The 21,656-nt window shown below is 47.5% G+C and overlaps 1 protein-coding gene across 2 annotated transcripts in view; it reads left to right on the forward strand.

The window, feature by feature from the left end:
- LOC141172260 (sulfotransferase 2B1-like) overlaps positions 1–21,656 on the forward strand; it is a 187,174-nt gene that overhangs the window by 96,181 nt on the left and 69,337 nt on the right. For both annotated transcript variants that reach the window (XM_073656259.1, XM_073656260.1), the window contains exon 6: positions 18,418–18,598. In XM_073656259.1, the coding sequence (XP_073512360.1) occupies positions 18,418–18,598 (181 nt within the window). The remainder of the gene's footprint in view (positions 1–18,417; positions 18,599–21,656) is intronic.

Consider the following 21,656-nt stretch of genomic DNA (forward strand, 5'->3'; position numbering starts at 1 on the left):
TGAGTAAAACCGTATAGGTCAAAACGTGTTGGTTTTCATACCTGCTGGTCACGCTGCTGCCATGGTTATTAACTTTTTTTGTGAATGAATGGATTTTTAAATTACTTTGCATCCACTGGAACTTTTATTTTCACATTTGCTTCCAAGTCTGGTCCCGGGTTTTCCGCGGGGATCCTTGCAGTCATTCCTGAACACTCTCTCACTGGTGAGCTGACTTTCCATTGTCCCTCCTCCCTGCATGTGTTAGTCCCAATAATTAACCCTCTCTGCTGCTAACTAACTGTTGCAGGGCACAAAATAGATAAAACAACATTTTATGCATATCAATTCATTATATAATCATAATATCTTCAATGGAGGTGTGGGCAGCATCTTCACTTCTTTACAATAACAGCTAATTGAAAGGCACTTAACAATTTTCCATGGACCTTTGTTTGGCCAGGGTGTCTGTTTCAAAGTAGATACACACATACATACATACAATGTCTCACAGCGAAGATAGCTATACCGTGGAGCAGTTGGACTCATCAGCAACCCAAGTGATGCAGCCATGGAGAAGTTTACCTAGTACCCCAATGAATTCTAGTTGTGAAGACCCGAGGTAACGCTACTCAGACAACACAGGGTTAGGGTAAAACAGCGTGGCAATCTTTATTTAACCACCAAGCGGACAATAAACACATAGAACAGTCCCAGCAAATACTCAAGATGGTACAACATTACACAGTCTCACCCTTCCTTCTCCACCCGCCTGGGATATAACAACTGCGACTATGGAGACTTCCAGGGCCTCAACCAGTGGCCCCCTGCTTCTGGCGGGCCCCCACAGAGAAAAGGAATCGGCAAGCTTAGGAAGCTAGCAGTCCATCGTGGTACAAGGCCAGGAGTCTCGATAGTCCCACCTGGCCTCCCCGAGAGTTTCCATGGGGCCAGATGACCGGTGGGTCCCAATCTGGCTTCTCTGAATGTCTCCATGGGTTTCAGGTGACCCATGGGTCCCTCTTGGCAACCCCAAACAACATATCCATGGGACCAGGTGACTTCTTCATTCCAACCTGGTCTCTCCACAATGTATCCATAGTCTCCCTGATGGTTAATGGAGCAGATCCATTTCTTTCCTGCCAGGGCCATACCCTTAGGCTACAATCATATAGAATTCAAATCGGTGTCTCTTTGGGTAATGCCATGTAATCCATCTGCTGTCCTGAAGGATGTCTCTCATTCTCCTTGTAAAGTCTTTCTGACTCTCCTTGATTCTGTCTTAAGTCTGAAAGTCTGATGGCTATAAAAACACATGTCCCTTCTTGCTTCTCTGTGCTCAGCCCGCTGAATGGCAGAACTGCTCCCCCCCCCCCCCACAAAGCTAAGTGTGCATTAGTGGAGGTATCTTTCTTAGGTCAACCACATCACCTTGGTCTACATGGGAGACTCCCTGTGGTGAAGGCTCTGCCGGATCCTCTTTCAACACTTACATAATGGGCCTAGACGATTTTTGAACAATTGTTAGAGGCTCCTGAGATACTAATGAGATTAGTGGAATGCTGGATACTTTACAAGTTAAATTAGTGTACATAAACTGACAAGCAAGCAGAACATTAATAAAACACAGCCAGCAATCTCTAATACAACACAATAAGGTATTTCTCTTGGATTAACAAATCTAATTGTCTGGCTAATTTAGATTTTAAATTTTATTGTCACACTAGTCCATCCTCAGCAGCCACAGCAGCCAGTTGTATCATGTCTCTGACCATGCCATATTATTTTGGGGCCCCTTGGCTTCCCCGATATGAAGGAGCGACTCACAACAACAGCGTTCAGAAAGAGAATGCAGGCTACCTTCAAACTCTTCCCTGTCTCTGAAGAGCAGAAAGTGGAGATCTTAATTGGTCAGCTACAGGGAATCGCACTCCGAGAGGTCAAATCCTGGCCTCAGTCTGAAATCAGATCTTGGAGAAACTGAAGGTCACTTTTGAATCAAAGACAGCCTCAGCGCTGAAGAAGCATTTTTATGGAAAGCGAAAGAAACCCCAAGAGTCCCTCAGAGACTTTGCCCTGTCACTGCAAGAAGCCTTGAGGGCCATCATTCATGTGAACCCTCGAGAGGCTAAGGGTCAAGATCAGACTTTTTGAGAACAATTCATAGAAGGTGTGTTGGACAAGACCCTGAAGTGTCAACTAAAAATGCTGTCCAACCAGCATCTGGGTACCTTTTTCTGGGAATTCAAGGAACTGGCCATAGAAGCCCTGGAGGAGAAGCCCAAGAATATGGATGGATTAAGCCTGCCTTTGAGTTCCCCTGTTCAAGTCATATTGCTGAGCAAGAAGTCCAAGTCCCACCTTCAGAAGATGAAGCCACCCAAGTCGGTCAAGTTTGTCAAATCTGGAAAAGGTGATGAAGCTGTTGGAGAGACTGGAGTATCCCTCTAGGTGGGAAAGAGAAGATTCTTCAAGATTAGAACGGGAATGACCACCGCCAGGATCAAGATAGAACAGACTCCGACCCCCAGAGAGGTCTTCAGATACGTGGTACAAGAGACTTGAATGTGGATACTGTCATCGATCCAAGAAGAGGATTGCTGGCAGTTAATTGATTATCCCCTGAGGCAGCGGGACACCCCTCAGGAGAAAAGACTTTAAATCCTGTAGATCCAGCCTGGATGCAGAAGTACGTGGAGCTCGCCCCATGGTTGAAGTCAGCATTAACGCAGTGAGTTTCCCTGCCTTTTTGACAACAGGTCTCAAGTGACCACTATCCGGCATACGGCATTTGAAGAGTGCCGAAAAGGAGCCCAACTGACACAACCTCCAAAGACCTGGCTCCACATCATAGCCACCAATGGAAAGTCAGTAGCATTAAGCGGCTACTGGGAAACCACGCTTCAGATTGGAGAGACCGAACTCACACAGCAAGGGTTAGGAGTGATCCAAGTTCCAGAAAATTACAACTTTCCTGTGATTCTAGGCAATAATGTTCTCCGAAACAGCTATACTGAAGTGCTGGAAGCCCTATAACAGTCCCTGCCAAATGTACCCAAAGACTCTCAGAAGGCTATCCATGAGACCATGCAGGTATTGGTGGCTCAACAGAAGTTTACCAACAAAAAGGGGGAGATATGCCGTGTCCGCATCAAGAATGCCCAATCTATCCGGTTAAAATCTGGAAGAGAGACTCTGGTGTGGTGTAGAGTCTGCATGGGAGTGCGGGGACAAGACTATGAGGCCCTTGTAGAGCCTCTCTTGAAGAGGGATGAAATACTTGTCCTAGCAGCAAGAAGCCTAGTTAGTGTCCAGAAGGCAAGTACCCATTCGTCTGATCAATCTAGGGGACCAACCAGTGGACCTGAAGAAATATTATGCCATAGCAAGTAGTGATGAGTGAGCACTAAAATGCTCGAGTGCTCGATGCTCGGGTCGAGCACATTGGAATACTTGGGTGCTCGATTTGAGCAACGAGCCCAATGTAAGGCTATGGGAAACTCGAGCATTTTTCACCTTTTTGGGGTTGTCAGCAGAGTCTTTAAAAAACAACCAGACTCGGGAAGACCTAACAGTTGTACTGGCAACTTCCTTTGTGTTAGTGTTATGGGGAGCAGTTGCCTGCCTTCTGTCTGCGGCCACCACACTGCTTCTTCCTGCCTGTCGGGGTGCTCTGACTCCCTCCCCCTGCGTGCTGCTCTCCTCACTCTGCATGTCCTCCTGCCAGGTTGGGTCAGTTACTATATCATCCACCACCTCGTCTTCCACTTCTGCACCCTGGTCCTCCTCCTGACTTTCTGGCAATTGTATCTCATCATCGTCCACCTCTGTTACGGATGCTGGTGGTGGAACCTCTGTGCTGCGGTGCAAGGAGGGACCAGAGGGGCGTAACTAAGTACCTACTTGGCCTGACCAAGGTCGCATGGCGGCTCAATCGACTCCGTGAACCAGGGAGGGACCGAGCAGGGGGACCAGGTTCCACTCTAGGACCGACCTGATATGAGAGCAGGTGACTCCCACCGGTACAGCGGATGAGCACGGCAGGCAGGCTGACAGGTGGCCCGAGTAGACAAGCAGGCAGATTCGGCTGATAGCCAGACGGGTGCTCCAGGTAGGCAGGTCGGCGAGCACTACGGCTAACCAGCGGGAGCTTCCAGGTAAGCAGGCTGGCGGGCATGGCAGGTAACAGTCAGTTGCTTCCAGGTAAGCAGGCTGGCAGGCACAGCAGGTAACAGACAGGTGATTCCAGGTAAGCAGACTGGCAGAGCCCATAGACAGACTGGCGAACTGGACTGTAGACAGACTGTCGGGCTGGAAAGTAGTCAGACTGACGGGCTGGACTGAAGAACAGACTGGCGGACAGGAATGACTGGCTGAGGGACCTGAGGGCTGAAGCAATAGTAAGAATCACAGAGCAACAACCTTGCACGGGCACCTCCATATTGGAGGAGGTGCTTTAAATAGGGAAAGTTCTCCGGCCATTGGCCGGGGACTTTTCAGGATGGCGCGCGTGGCCCCTTTAAGAGGGAGGGAGTATGCGCACCCTAAGCACAGTGCCCGGGAAGCTGCATGCACCAGCAGCAGCAGCAGGGAGGCTGGAAGACGCCGGACCAGGAGCGCGGCGGTAAGGGAGACGGCGTCTCTGCCTGGCAGGGCGCAGAGACGCCGATGCTACAGTACCTCCCCCTTTACGCCCCCTTTTTTTTAGGCCTGCAAGAAATTCTTTAAGAGGAAGGGGGACATGAATATTCTCCCTGGGTTCCCAAGACCTCGCTTCTGGGCGAAACCCCTTCCAATCCACCAGAAAAATGTTTTTTCCTCTTCCCCTTTGGTGGCCAAAATGTTCTCTACCTCATAGACTTCCTCAGTGGGGACCGGAGCTGGGGTGGTACCTGGATCGTCAGAAAAATAATTAAGATCAACTGGTTTGAGGAGAGATACGTGGAAGGAGTTGGGAATCCATAAGGTGGCCGGGAGTTTTAGCTTGTAATCCATGGGATTGATTTGATTGAGAACCTCAAACGGACCGATGAACCGTGGACCCAACTTATACGATGGTATTTTGAGACAAACATGTTTGGAGGAGAGCCAGACCTTGTTTCCCGGACGGAATTGAGGCAGATCCAAACGTCTCTTATCAGCATGTTTCTTCATCCGCTCAGAGGACTGAAGAAGTGCAGATCTAGTGTCTTCCCACATAGCAGAAAATTCGCCGACCAGAGACTCCGTGGCAGGGTTGTCCACAGAAGCGGAGACGGGAAACGGAATCCGAGGGTGTTGACCGTAGACCACAAAGAACGGGGATTTGGAAGAAGACTCACTCTCATGGTTGTTATAGGAGAACTCGGCCCAAGTACGATCCGGAACTGCTACAAAAGTCTTACCGAGTGGAAGACGAGACAGGTCAAACGGAGCCACAGTCATTACTTTGCAGGGGTCGGTGATATGCAGAGGCTCCTCCTCTTGGTCAGAAGACAGGAATGAGTGGGATAGAGCGTTGGCTTTAATGTTCATATCTGCAGGGCGGTAATGTAAAGTAAAGCAGAATCGGGCAAAGAACAGAGACCACCGGGCCTGACGCGGGTTGAGTCTTTGGGCATTTTGTGAATAGGCCAGGTTTTTGTGGTCAATGTAGATGACCACTGGGTGCAGAGCCCCTTCCAGCAGGTAGCGCCACTCCTCCAGTGCCAATTTTATGGCAAGCAGCTCACGATCTCCAATGGAGTAGTTGTGCTCGGACGATGAGAAGAGCTTGGAGAAGAAGCATCAGGTTACCATTCTCCCGAACGGGGATTTCTGGGTGAGCACCGCTCCGACTCTGGCGGAGGATGCATCAACCTCCAGGAAGAACTGCTTGTTGCAATCTGGATGGTGTAGCACGGGAGCGGAGGAGAAAGCTTGTTTTAGGGAAACGAAGGCCTCCTCCGCTTCGGAAGTCCATTCCCTAGGATTTGCTCCCTTACGGGTGAGCGCGGAGATGGGAGCGGTCCTGGAGGAGAAATGATGGACGAAGAGGCGATAATAATTTGCGAAGCCCAGGAATCGCTGAATCGCCTTCAACCCCTCCGGTCGGGGCCACTTTAAGATGGCAGAGACTTTCTCAGGTCCATCTGCAGACCAGTCTCTGAAATAATATAGCCCAAGAATGGAAGGGAGGACTGCTCGAAGAGGCATTTCTCAAATTTTGCATATAGGCGATTCTGACGGAGCCTAAGCAGAACCTGACGAACATCCCTCCGGTGTGTGGGCAGATCCGGAGAGAAGACCAAGATGTCGTCCAGGTATACCACCATGCAAGAATAAAGGAGATCACGGAAGATGTCGTTAACCAGCTCCTGGAACATGGCTGGAGCATTACAGAGACCAAAGGGCATCACACAGTATTCATAGTGACCGTCCCGGGTGTTGAATGCCGTCTTCCACTCGTCTCCCTGGCAGATCTGGACCAAATTGTACGCCCCACGAAGATTGAGCTTGGTGAAGATCTTTGCGCCTTTAAGGCGGTCGAACAGCTCAGAGATGAGCGGCAGGGGGTACTTACTTTTGATGGTGATCTGGTTAAGGCCTCTGTAATCAATACAGGGACGCAGTGAGCCATCTTTCTTCTTCATGAAGAAGAATCCTGCTCTAGCCGGGGAGGTAGTTTTCAGGATGAATCCTCTAGCAAGATTTTCTTTAATGTACTCAGACATGGCCCGAGTCTCGGCCAGCGACAAGGGGTAGATACGGCCGCGGGGTGGAGAAGCACCAGGTACCAGGTCGATGGAGCAATCATACGGCCTATAAGGTGATAGTGTCTCTGCCTCCTTTTTGTCGAAGACGTCTGCATGGGACCAGTAAGGTGCCGGCAGACCAGGCAGATTATCCGGAGTAGACGGAGGTCAAGCTGGACGGACCGGAACCAGACAGAACTCATGGCATACCTGACCCCAACGGAGCACTTCACCAGATCTCCAATTCAGGACGGGCTTATGTCTTTGTAACCAGGGTAGACCAAGCAGGAGGGAGTGAGAGAGACCGGAGAGCACATGAAAGGAGATTTTCTCCGACTGCAGCATTCCCACCTGAAGGGTTACAGGCTTTGTGACGAGCAGGATGTTCTCAGGAAGAAGCCTCCCATCCACAGAGGTGACTGCCAAAGATTCAGCTAGACGTATGGTAGGGATCTGATACCGCTCCACTACAGTCTGTGAAATGAGGTTCCCAGCAACTCCGGAATCTAGGTGGGCAGTCTCAAAGAAGTGGGTCTCGCCACAGAAAATAGAAACAGATAGAGTCAAGGATGGAGAGGATTTACTTTTGCCTACAATGGGCTTTGGAATACAGGAGCGAGACACCGAAATCTTCACTCCCGGGTAGTCTCCTTAGCACGTGGTGGTAGGAATGTCAGGACCAGCTAGCTCGTCCTTGATCCATCCGAAAAGACCCTCCCAGAAGGTGGATACAAGGGCCTCGTTGTTCCTGGCAAGCTCAGATGTGAGGGTTCGGAAACGTATGGCATATTGGCCCACAGTGAGACTCCCTTGGCGGAGGCGGAGGCGGAGAAGTGAGGAGGCAGTAGAAGATTTTCGTCTGGTCTCATTGAAGACCTTCCGGAAGGCAGCGAGAAAGGCCAAAAGATCAGACTCCAGGGGGTCCCCTCTTTCCCAAAGAGGTTTAAGCAATGCCAAGGCCCCGTGAGGTGAGACATGATGAACGCCACCTTGGCCCGGTTGGAGGGGAACAGATTGGGCAGGAGTTCAAAGTACAGTGTGCACTGGTTCAGGAAGCCCCAACATAAGACGGGGTCACCACCAAAACGTGGGGGTCCAGAGAGCCGGGGTCCGGAGCTGGGTGCCATAGCGCCAGTGGGTTGAGGTGCCGCCGGAGTGGGTGCCGCTCGTCTGGAGGCAGACACAGACGAGGTGGACAGCGTGTCCAGGCGGGAGTTGACAGTCCGCAGGTAGGACAAGATAGTCTCCTGTTGGGACCTCTGACGTGAGTCCTCCTGATATAGGTCAGAGAGCGAAGGAGCCTGGGGGCCACCGGGTTACATGGCCCGTGCAAACTGTTACGCATCCTGGTGGTGGAACCTCTGTGCTGCGGTGCAAGGAGAGACCAGAGGGGCGTAACTAAGTACCTACTCGGCCTGACCAAGGTCGCATGGCTGCTCAATCGACTCCATGAACTAGGGAGGGACCGAGCAGGGGGACCAGGTGCCACTCTGGGACCGACCTTGTATGAGAGCAGGTGACTCCCACGGGTCAGATGGCAGGAACTGACTGGTACAGCAGGTGAGCACAGCAGGCAGGCTGACAGGTGGTCCGAGTAGACAAGCAGGCAGATTCGGCTGCTCCAGGTAGGCAGGCTGACGATCACTACGGGTAACTGGCGGGAGCTTCCAGGTAAGCAGGCTGGCGGGCACGGCAGGTAACAGGAAGGTGCTTCCAGGTAAGCAGGCTGGCGGGTACAGCAGGTAACAGACAGGTGCTTCCAGGTAAGCAGACGGGCAGAGCCCATAGACAGACTGGCAGACTGGACTGTAGACAGACTGTCGGGCTGGAAAGTAGTCAGACTGGCGGGCTGGACTGAAGAACAGACTGGTGGATAGGACTGACTGGCTGAGGGACCTGAGGGCTGAAGCAACAGTAAGAATCACAGAGCAACAACCTTGCACAGGCACCTCCATATTGGAGGAGGTGCTTTAAATTGGAAAAGTCCTCCGGCCATTGACTGGGGACTTTTTAGGATGGCCCGCACGGCCCCTTTAAGAGGGAGGGAGCGTGCACGCGCCCTAAGCACAGTGCCCGGGAAGTTGCATGCACCAGCAGCAGGGAGGCCGGAAGACGCTGGACCAGGAGTGCGGCAGTAAGGGAGACGGCGTCTCTGCCTGGCAGGCGGCAAAGACGCCGATGCTATAACCTCTTGTGACACTTTCCCACCGTCGCCTTCATATGACAGTGGCTGCTCAAATATTTGGGCATCGCTGCATGCGATCTCCTTTTGCCTCGCTTCAAGTGGACGGACGAGAGGCCCGAATCTATAAATGGAAAAGTGAACAGCTCTTCAGAGTATCCAAGTGTGGGATCATTTTTCTCCGGGCACTCGGCATGGTGGGAGGAAGGAGGATCAGGGTGAGGAATATGCGGTCCAGACTCACGGCTACTGAGACTTGACCGTGTGGAAGACAGGGTGTTGGTGGTGGTGGTGGAGGCTAAGTGACTGGAAGCATTATCCGCTATCCAACCAACATCCTTTTGACACTGCTCTGGGTTCAATAGTGGTGTGCTGTGGTCCCCTAGGAATTGGGACAGGAAGGTTGGGCGAGAAGATATGGGTGTTTGTTGTGGCACAATTTCAGCTTGCCCACGGCCTTGGCCTCGGCCTCTGCATGCACCATCACCATCACGTCCAGTTCCCCGTCCCTTGCCACGTGCCTTTCCCATTTTAAATGGAGGACAATATCTTCCATGCTCACTACAAATGACTGAATTTTGAGCGAACTTATATGTGATCTGTGTGATGGAGAAACCATAGTTTTAAATACCTGGCCTGTAGGTAACTATTTTGAACAGCAAACTGGTGTCAATTGCTTTACTGACACACTGAAACAAATTTTTAATGGAGGTTAGAAATGGCAGTATTTTCTGAGAACGTATATGAGATCCGTGTGACGGAGAAAACACAGTTTTAAATACCTGTCCTTTTGGTAACTATTTTGAACAGCAAACCGGTGTCCAAAACCTCGCTGACACAGTGAAAAAAAATTTGAATGGAGGCCAAAAATGGAAGTATTTTCTGAAAACGTATATGTGATCCCTGTGACGGAGAAAACACAGTTTTGAATATCGGGCCTGTAGGTAACTATTTTGAATAGCAATCTGGTGTCAATTGCTTCACTGACACACTGAAACAAATTTTTAATGGAGGTCAGAAATGGCAGTATTTTCTGAAAACCTATATGTGATCCATGTGACGGAGAAAACACAGTTTTAAATGCCTGGATTTTTAGCGCTGTAATATGGAAAGGACCTGGCTGTATTTTTCAGTGCCAACAAGCAAATGGCGCAGAAAAACATTGTTCTCTGGATTGCTTTTCAAGCAAATAATGAGGATTAAGATCCAAAAAAAATTATTCCTGGCTCCTGAGACCTGGGCCTTTGTCTAGAAATATCTAACAGCAGCAGAAGGCAGAACTGGAATGGAGCATATTGTGCTATATGTACTGCAGTCTGCTATATACACTGCCTGGCTATATACACTGCCTGCCTGATATCTCTTCAGATGGATTAGTCCTCAGAAGGACTGTTTGTTGAGATGGATATGTGTAATGTACGTGTTTTATCCCTACACTACAGTACCTAATACACAAGCAAATCTCTCACTAGCTCAGCAGCACCTCTCCCTAATCTGCCTGATTCCGGAGTGATTGTGATGAGCACAACGGCGCCAGGTCTGATATAGACCTGATGACGCTGTGCGGCCAGCCAATCACTGTAATGCCACAACCACCATGGCTGCGGCATCACAATGAGTGGCAGGCAATTCCTGCATGTTGATTGGTGCTCTAAACACCGCTAAACATGCAGAGAGGGGACCCGAGCATCCGCCCGAGCATCTCGTAAGTACTCGGCGAGCTCCGAGCATCTCGAGTACTGTGATGCTCGGGCGAGTACAGAGTACTTGCGAGTATGCTCGCTCATCACTAATAGCGAGCCTGTATAATATACATCCAGAAGATCTAGTGGAAACCTTTTTTATGGCTTCACAACAAGCAACCTCAGCAGAGAATGCAGCTGAAGATCCTGCCTCGCTGCCCTGGTGGGCCACATTGAACGTTGGTGATGATGCCACTCCAGATGAACAAATCCAAGGAGTACTAGAAGTAGCCAGACAGCACCAACAAGCCTTCAGCCAACACCCCATGGACTATGGGCATACCAGTGTAATCCAGCATACCATCTCGACAGGCGACCATCTCCCCATCAAGGAAAGGTACAGGTCGGTGCCCCCTGCCATGTACCAGTAGGTGAAGAAAATCGTCCAGGACATGAAGACAGAAAATGTGATCAGGGATAGCCACAGTCCTTGGGCTGCCCCCTTTGTTCTAGTGAAGGAGAAAGATGGGACCATATGGTTCTGCATGGACTATAGCAAAATCAACAATATCACGCATAAAGATGCCTAGTCCTTGACTCGGATTGAGTAAACTCTCACAGCTTTAGGGGCCGTGGACGATTTCTCCACTTTAGACTTGACAAGCGGCTACTGGCAAGTTCCTATGGTACCTGAAGACAAAGAGAAAACTGCCTTTACAACACCAATGGGCCTCTTTGAATTCAATTCAATTCATATGCCGTTTGGGCTGCGTAATACCCTGCCCCAGAGATGTTTCAGAGACTGATGGAGAGATGTCTTGGACACCGGAAATTTGAAACAGTTCTTCTATAACTGGACAATATAATAGTGTACTCCTTCACATCCTTCTGCAACATTTGGTGGAAGTGTTCCAGACCTTGGACCAACATGGGTTGCAGATAAAACCTTCCAAGTGCTTCCTCCTCAAGCCTCAAGTGAAGTATTTGGGCCACATTGTGAGAGCTGCGGGAGTCCAGCTGGACCCAGACAAAATAGCTACAGTGAGAGACTGGCCTGCTCTTACCACAGTCAAGGAAGTGAAGAGTTTTCTTCGATTTGCCAGTTACTATCGGAGATTTATCCTGAAATTTTCCCAGATCGCGGGTCCACTTCAAGAGCTCCTAAAGGGGTAGCCCAAAGGCTGCTAGAAGGCAAGACTCCTGGTGGATTGGACTGCTGACAGAGAAGCTGTATTCCAGTTCCTGAAAGAGAAGCTGACTGAGCCACCGGTGCCAGGGTATCCATGTAAAGGGGCTCAGGGTGGTAGCCATGGGCGAGTATCGCTTCTTTGACACCTCGGCCCGCTACAGGAAATGGTGTACTGTGGGGTTGCATGTGCGACGATGTTTCGAGAGCTGAGATCTCCACTATCCCTGTTAATGCGCTGGGTGCTGAACTGTCTCGTTTAACTCTCAGTCAAGAAGCCAAACCAGCTGTTATAAACGGTGTTCTTTATATGCACAGTCAAACGGGTGAACATAGAGTCACAGATTATGCATTCTTCATCACTTCCCACACAGTACACAGGCTCCATTCTCAGACTTACAGTCTGCACTTTGTTTCTGGCAACAGGTACGGCACAGTAGTGAGGAGAGATCTTAAATGCCTACATTTTCCTTAGGGGTAGAGTTATAAGGGTCCACATGGGTCGCTATGCCCTGACCCCCTGTGTCCTTGCTTATATCAGTCCCAGGGGACGCTCGTAGAGATGTGCTCCCTGTTTTAGTTCCCACAGCAGTGTGATGCTTTGTCCCAAGGTCCCTTACTCGCTGGACAGTACGCTTCAGTACCCACAGCAGGACGCTATCTCATCCCAAGGTCCCTTTCTCGCTGGACAGTACGCTTCAGTACCCACAGCAGGACGCTATCTCATCCCAAGGTCCCTTTCTCGCTGACAGTACGCTTCAGGACCCACAGCAGGACGCTATCTCATCCCAAGGTCCCCTTTCTCACTGGAAAGTATGCTCCCTGGACTTCTAAGCCTTTCTCCTACAGGGTTCCCCACTTGCCTGTGTCATTCTGCTGCCTCTGTAACTAGGTCCTTTTCCTCATGAGCCTTGTAGTTCCACACAAGAAACAATCTGTCTTCCTTCTCTCTTACTCTTCTAGATTGACTAAAATGGATCCCTTCTCCCAAAAATCACAGAACTCCCTCCCACTATTGGCTGTACCTAGTTAACCCTCACACTGGCTTTGTGCCTGATGTCTAATGTCTTTGTGCCTGATGTCTTTTAACTGCTAAAATATTTATAGCCAGAACTGTTTATCTCTTCCATAATAACTCTGCTTTTCATCACCTGTATTATCTATTGCATTATGTTTGTGTCTTATTGTGTATAAATATGTGACTCTTCAGATTTTGTGTTTTACTAGCCTGATGAAGAGACCTGAGTAGTCATAAAAGCTTGAAATTTGTTTTTTAGTTAGCCATTAAAAGGAATCAACCACTGAGGACTCTCAAATCTAAATATTTTTTTATCTACTGGCTAACACGGTACAAGAATATATATTTTCCCTATGCCTGATGTCTGTATCTTGTTTTGTATCTGGGTAGATTTCACCTTCATTCTATACCAGAGTGAAAAGAGAGTGACATCTTGTGGCCTCCGGTCAACACTGCAGCCCATAGGGAAATAACCATTATATACATAGCAGTAACATGCATGTAAAATACATTCAACCAACAGAAATTTTAGAGGAGTGGGATGTCATCCTCACCACCCTCACATCCTGATTACAGTTTACTCTTTAACCTATACATGGATGCCAGCAAAAAAGGCTTAGGAGCAATGCTTTCTCAGATGCAGGCCAGAACTGACTGGGTTATTGCCTATGCCAGTCGTTCACTTAGAGAACCTGAGCAAAATGATCAGAATCATAGCTCCTTCAAGCTGGAATTCCTGGCCCTGGTATGGGCAGTAACTGAAAAATTTAAGGACTATCTGGCTGCATCACACCCTTCATTATATACACAGATAACAACCCGTTGGCTCATCGGAATTCAGCCCATCTGGGAGCTCTGGAGCAGAGATGGGCCTCTCGATTGGCCAACTTCAGTTTTGGTATAAGATACTGGGCCGGCAAGGCCAATGATAATGCTGATGCCTTGTCCAGGCTGCCAGGTCAAACAGAACTCAAATCCCCGGACGATCTGTGGGAAGATGTGGAGATACCCGCTTTTTATACCCGGTTTGCCCGGCAGGAAGCCGTGCAGATCAGACAGCAGATTCCTAGGACTATTAGTGCTTCCCAGCCAGACGATCTTCTGCCTCCTGTAGAAAAAGAGCTCTGGAAGAATCTCCAGGCTGAGAGCAGAATCATTAGAGAACTACTGAATTACTTTTCCAGTGGGCGGGTGCCAGAAAGAAGCCGAAGGAAGGGAGTTGATGCAAAGCTGGGACGTCTCTGGCGACAGAGAAAACGGCTCTTCCTCCAACAGGGCCTATAGCATAGAAGAACCTTGAATCCAGTAACTTATTAGAGAATTTTCCAATTGGTGGTCCCTAGAAGAGACACCAAAATGGTTCTGGACATGTATCATAACCAATCTAGTCATTTTCAGATCCAAAAGACAAAGGTCACTATCAGGCGACAGTTCTATTGAATCAACATGAGAGCTGACATTGAGGCTTGGTGTAAAGAGTGTCCCACCTGTGCTGTGACCAGGGGTGAAAGGCATAATCAGCATGCTCCTCTTCATCTCATTGTGGCAAAGAGCCCCTTGTAGCTGGTAGCTATTGACCATGTCAAACTGGAGACTAGTCGGTCTGAGTACACGTATGCTCTGATGGTCATTGACCACTACATAAAGTTTGTGGTGGCCGTCATAGGGAGAGACCTTACCACCAAGACCTCCACGGCTGACTTGTGGAAAAGTTTCATCTTATCCTGTGAAAGATTCTTACAGATCAAGGCTTGGCCTTCGAGTCTCAATTGTTTCAGGAGCTGTGTGCACTATATAATTAAAAGCTGAGAACTACAGCCTATCATCTGCAGGGAAATGGTCTGTGCGAGAAGATGAACCAAACCCTAATTAGCATGATCAAGGCAGTTCCCACACACCAGCGAACGGACTGGCCAAGACTTCTGCCGCAACTGATGTATCTCCACAATAATATCACGCACTGGTCCACCGGATACACTCCTTACTATCTGATGTTTGGGAGGCATGGACACTTGCCCACTGACATTGCTTTGGACATCTGTGGACCAGACTCAGAGCTTCTCCTTCCTCAGTCTCATTGGGTCAAAGAGTACCAGAGACCCTTGGAAGATGGCAGAGGAATTGTGGACTCTAGAATTGAAAAGGCCCAACAAAGACAGAAGCAAAACGTTGACCTCCATGCCAGTGCCATGCCTTTGCAGTCAAGGGATCAAGTGTGGCTAAAGAACAATCACACTCGATCAGTAAGCTAAATAGCAGATGGGGGCGTGAGCCATATGTAGTTAGGGACAGTCTCTCTCCTGAAGTCTACCTGATTTATCGAGAGAACCGAAGTACCCAAAAAGTTCAGCGTAACTGGCTGAAAATGTGCCTGCAAGAGCACATTCCTCAGCAACTACTAAGAGAAAGTGAGCCAACTGGGCCATCGTCTTCTTCAATGGGGCCTTCCTTCGAGATGTCTTCTTAACCTGACCCACTTCAATTGTCCTTGTTGCCACAGATCCTGGCGAGGATACTTATAACCACTGTTTGGGCGGGGTTTCCACAGAAACATCTTGCCCCTTCTCCACCTTCAATTGAGGATATTGTCTCTCCAGAGAAACAGGTTGCTTTGCTTAGAAACTCTGAACCTGCAAGAAATCCACTTCTGGTGGAGAATTCTCAGGACACTCTGCAAAGGTCTCAAAAGGAGAACGAGGGACGACTTCTGTCTTATCTGCACAGTTATGAGTTGTCCCAAGAGCAGAAGAAAATTCCTCTTCCTCCAAACCCTATACCCAAAGTCTAGAGTCACCTCTTCAACAATAAATACCTCATCCTACTGTTGTGTAAAGTTTGAAGCCATGTGCCCGGGAAAGGACTCATATGAATACTTGAGCTCCCTGTGATCCTGTTTTCACTGAAATGCACCATGTTCATGGTCTTTCGGGTTTTACACGTTAATCCCAGTTATTCTGTTCAAGTACTTGTGCACATTGTGTGGACTCCTTCTGCCGTTTGGGAGCCGCAATGTGATGGTTTTTAAAATCTATTGCACTTCACCACAAGACTCATTGCTTTTAAAAATATAGACTCTTTGCTAACTATAATTTTTGTAGAATAGTTAGGCTTTGCAGGTCCTAAATAAGAAGAAACCATGGTTCCAGTGCTTAATGTCTCAAGTGTTCCAAAGAGCTGCTCCCACAGAAAAGCCCTGCCTCTGAGGATCGATGTGTAATGTGTTTTTTTCACTATGTAGCTAGAATCCTAGGAAATGTACTTAAGTTGCATATACACTTAACCAGAGGTCTCATTAAATGAAGCTGGAGCCAGCGGATAATGTGTCTTGGGTAATATGTGTTGCACATCAATGAGACTTACACACTAGGTCACAAGCAGGCACAAATATACACTCAAAGTTATCAAGGCGATGAAGCGTTCAGAGTAATTACAGGACTTGATGAGCTTGAAAGGGTAGCTGTATCATAACACTCTTCTAAAGGTAGATTGGTACAACTGATTATGTGGTTGAGATAACCATGCCCTCACTCTCCTTGTGTTCTTAAGAGCACATGAGGAGTCTGCTAGACTAGTCTTTGCCATAGGACACTAATTTTAGTGGGAAGTAAAATACACTTTAGTCAAACCCTAGTCAGGGAATTGGGTATGAGTCTGTGGCACTTAGCATATATAGGAGCCACATGCAGCATGGAGAGTAGAACTCAAGTGAAGTTCAATGTTACACTCACGCCACTAGGTTCAGATAGGGGCGAGACAGGTTACATGAATTCTTTGGAATCCTGGTGGAACCGTTACTCAGGACGACCATAGACCATGTGCTTCAGCTTCTCTCAGGCACACAGGGGTATTGACCCTCAGGCACATACACGTAGGTTGTTTCACTTGCTGACCAGACACACTTGACAAAAGTCCTCATAAACGGTAGAACAGTAGCATTTAATAAGAAGCCGCACAGCCAGTGCAAGTTAAGTCTTATGAGCAAAAGGCTCCAGTGACAAACAGTACAAGTTCCTTAGTAGCACAGCAGTTCACAGTCTTCTCAGTAGTACAGGTCAGCACAATTCTAATGCAAAGGCACATTAATGAACGCAGCATTCTTTACAGCACAGTGAGATGGAGGACGGGGGGAAGGATGGCTGAAGGAGATGATCCCTGTGACACCGTTTCTTACAGTCCTTATCTTTCTGCTTGACAATACTCTGCACTGCTAGTTCAGGAACTCTACTTGACCTGTGCTTAGCTTCACTCCTGACTTGAATCTTTTTCACTTGCAGGGGGTTTCTGTCAGATGCAGAACACACACACACCACTTTTCTCTTTGGCTCCAGCCAGACAGTAAACAACTTCCCCACAATCCCCCTGGGGCTCTGGAAAAACACTACCCTTCTCCAGTGACTGTGTTAACCCCTCTAGTTGCTGGATGCCTCTGGAGCACAACACTTCCTGTCTCATGTTCTTGTGTTACTGATAATAGTTGCTGAATGCTTTTAAAGCTACAGCACTACTTCTGCATATCACAGTCTGCAACAGCACTACTTCTGCATGACACATCTAGAACACTAGTAACTGGAATTTCCAAAAGTTACACTATGATAGGGCAAAGGCATTCTCTTCAGGTGTACATCACCACACATCTGGTGGGTTAAAGGACAACGCCTCATCATATATTTAGCCAAGACCTCTTAAGCAAGCCGGGGGCAGCTTGGTTCTTCTTCAAGGGGGTATGTAGTGACCCAAAAGGGGCCATTGCAAACATTTCTGCATTTATATGAGTCTCTGGAATAATTTATGCTTGAAAATATTGCCTGGTGTTATTCTGTTAAATGAAATGTAAAGTGTTGCTCTGTAATACCACTGGAAACCTGCAGGTGGCAGAACAGGGGGCGGTATTGGAGGATGTCTGATTAACATCGTCTATAGTCTGGTCACTATGGTGACCAGGGGGGAGTTGGCAGTTGGCGGTGAGAGGGAGTCAAGCCTGTCTAGAGGTGAGGCTTAGGATACAAGGTCTGCCAGGTTAAGTACCTTACCAGACAATATTTTTAGAGCCCATCACAGCAAGGCCAAATATTTTTCCCATATCAAAGTATCAGTCCCGTTGCCATCCAGCTGGGTCCTGTATGAAAAAACAGTGTTGCGACTAAATGCTGGAGAAGCAGTGATTCCTTGATCTGTGATGCAATAAACCACTTGGACTAATCATATCAAGGTCTGGTCTGCCTTCTTCTCACCTACCTCTAAATAATCTAGATGTACCCTGTGAACTAGTCTGGAGCACCGTGACACCCCAAACTGCATCACACTGCAGAAGAGCCATACCACTGCTCGGCACCTATGTCTGAGCCTAATAGAGCCTTCTGGCCCTTCTACTCTGGTACATTACACATGCTCCACCAATCCTCCATTCGTACAGGGCACTTGAGAACCCTATTCTCAGGATCTGTAGGGATCCCATGGGTTGGACCCACAGTAATCGGAAAGTTCCCCTCTATCCTATGTATAGGGGATAACTTCCAAACTTGGTACAACCCCTTTAAGTGAATTATAATTTATTCCTGCACAGTTTTAATATTAAACATAGTTTTTTAAACCATTTGTGATAAAAAGGAAAGTTTGCTTATTACTTTCTGTCATTTACTTATTGTCATTTTTTTCAGGATCTCCGTGGCTGTGTGGTGAGAATCTGTAAATTTTTAGGACAGGATTTAGATGATGCACAGATTGACTTGGTTGCCAAACATTCAACCTTCAAAGCCATGAAGGAAAATGTAAAGTCAAATTGGACTCAAATTCCATCTGAAATACTAGACCAATCAAAAGGATCCTTCATGCGTAAAGGTAACTTTTATTCTTCTAACACATTGCAGTCAATGGGGGCCATTCATCAAAGTGTTTTTGCCCGAAAACTGGGGTAAAACATTTTGAAAAGTTGCCATTTTTTTGTACAATGAAGAGTTTTGCAAAAATGTTTTTAGTTTTTTTTTTTTACATCAATTTGAAGCTGCTCTGTCATAATGGGCTGAGCTGAGCTGGGAAGGGTCCTGAATAGAGATAAGCGAACTGAACGGTAAAGTATGGTGTTCGTACCAGATGTTTATTGTCCATGCACGAACCCCGAATATGGACTTCTCCTGGAAGTCCGTGTTGCTGTTCGGGTTTGGCAGCCTGAACAAAGCTTGTTGGAAAGCTGCAGCTTAACCATGTCAAGTATTGGCATGGCTGTGATTGGCTGGTGCAGTGTGTGAAAAAAAATAAAAATTAATAAAGAAACATGCAGTTCACTCTATTCTTGATAACCAGCACAAGTAAAGCTGACAGCTGGGGGCTGCATTTATATTGGCTGGTTATCAAAAATAGTGGTCCCACACAGTTTTTTTTAATTATTTAAATTATTAATTAAAAAAAACGGCATGGAGTCTCTCCCATTATTGATAACCAGCCAAGCTAAAGCAAACAGCTGGGGGCTGGTACTCTCAGACTGGAAAGGGCCATGGATACTGGCCCTCCTCAGGCTAAAATTATCAGCCCGCAGCTGCCCAAGAAAAGGCACATCCATTAGATGCTCAAAGTCTGGCTTTTTTCTCGGCTCTTCCCACTTTCCCTGGTGCGGAGGAAAGTGGGTTAATAGTTTTGGGGTTGATATCAGCTGTTTTATGTCTGCTGACATCAAGCCCAGGGGTCAGTAATGGAGTGGCGACTATCAGACACTCCCATTACTAACCCGGTATTCAACAGTAATAAAGACATAGTCACAGGAAAAAGTCCTTTAATTGAAGTAAATACACAGTAAAAAAGTAATTTCATTGAAATAAAAAAAACACTCCACCCTCTTTTAGCCATTTATTAATGTAAAAAAAATCACAGCATTCCTCACCTGTCCATATGTCCCTCGACGTGCTCCAAATCTACTACATATGGATGCATTGCTGAGCGGTTGCATGATGCGACCGCTCAGCCCGGCATCCAGGAGACACTGAGCTGACCGTGAGAACCAGCCAAGATAAAGCTTACAGCTGAGGCCTGCAGCCAGCAGCTGTCAGTTTACCTGCACTGGATATCAAGAATAGAAGCAATGATACGTAATTTTTTTTTCTTTTATTTATTACCTAAATACATGTATAGTAAGCTACACACGCACTGCACTAATTATCTTACTGATTTCTTTATTACAGTGCACAGGTGCAGGCTAGTGAATACTCTCACCAGCGTACGCCTGCTTTCACTGCTATCAGCAAGACCAGGCATACGATGATGAGAGCAGTACTCTCATGACTCCATGCCTGTGACCGGCTGTCAAGGATTTATCTCACATATCATAGGCAGGAAATCACGCAGACCCACCAGCTGTAATCTTTGTGTCGAACAGCTCTTTGCTGCCCCTATCGTCTGGACAATGACATGATTAGCCAATGAATAACGGAGTAGGCCGGAGGCTGTTTGCACTAACAGGCCGTTATCGGAAAACTGACAGTGAGCATATGGTATAGACACCTCCGGATTCTAACACATGGAATCTGTGTATGTACCCCAGTACAATCACCGCTAACTTCACAATAGCCCCAGACCCTTCACCACCACCACCAGTCATGTTTTAATCAGGCTGACTGGAGGCCTGGTTTTTGGTCGCCTATGGCTTCCAGGCGCGGTTATGTAACAGAACTATTACATCTTATATTTAATCCAAACGGAAGGAGTGCTTATGAAAAATATGCAAACGATTTTACAAAAGGGACAAAACAATACAGCAAATATAGTTACCGAAAAGAAAAAGGGATTAACAAAAGATCTTAATATGCCAATCGCAGAGACAAGTCATATAAGCTGAAGGAGAGCGCTTCTTTTGGGGCCGTTAAGTGAACGGGATTCCTGCATACACGATGTGTATCTCTCTACTCGAACCCAGATCATAATTCGGATTGATATTTTATCAGCCCCTGAGTTCCACCCACAAACTCTCCCATGATGACCTCATGTGAGCAGGGTTATGGGCTGTCCTCAGCCATTCAGGATTTTATGAAACTTAAACTTATGCAAGAACTCCTCACCGGATGATTACAGTAGTTTGAGATTGGCGCTATATTTGCCATCGGGATTTTATCTTTACTTAGAGACCAAACATGACATGGCTGTTAGTTATCGGTTCACTAATGATTTGTGGCTTGTATGCAAGTGTCACAGATATAAAAAAAATGCATATTCTTCCCCTCTTTGCCCAGGCGCTCAAAATGTATATCCCATACCTATCGGGTTTATAAATATTCAATATTCATACTTTTCTATTCGTGTCTCAGCATCTATCAAATATGTTTAGATGAAACAAATGTGCACCTGTGAAGGACAACAGCTATTTCTATGGCTTGTGAGGTATCTGCTTTAATTCTCTCCCAAATTTAAAAGCCTTTTCTGTCTTAACTATTTGTCCAACCTGTAACTCTTTGTCCATACATAATGGACATCCTCATTAGTATCCCATGGTCTATTGTTGCAAAAGGAGCTCTTGCATGCATTTTAATTAGGATTGTCACTTCTCTTTGTCTCCAATCTATACATCACGTAATCCTACACTTAAGACCCTAGACTGTCAGCTCTTGCATGTTATTTAAAGGGGTTGTACACTACTTTATATTACCCTCCAATGTATCCCCCCAGGGCCCCTAAGACTTTATGTAAATACCTTATGTTGCAGATAATGCCTGTGAGCGGCCCAATCACTGGCCGATCACAGGAATCACGTGACTCCTGGCTGCAGCCGACTCTGACATCCACTGATGTCACAACAAGTGCTGGCAGCAGCCGGGGGTCTTTGTCTTCCGCATTCCAGGTGAATGCAAGCTGTGGGCAGGTTTACCAGCCCCGCGTCACACTCGGCATCCACCGCAAGGCTCTGCCTCTCCCC

Source organism: Phyllobates terribilis, unplaced genomic scaffold (assembly GCF_046119375.1).
Source record: "Phyllobates terribilis strain yellow unplaced genomic scaffold, ASM4611937v1 Scaffold_12__6_contigs__length_324123572, whole genome shotgun sequence".
Lineage (NCBI taxonomy): Eukaryota > Metazoa > Chordata > Amphibia > Anura > Dendrobatidae > Phyllobates > Phyllobates terribilis.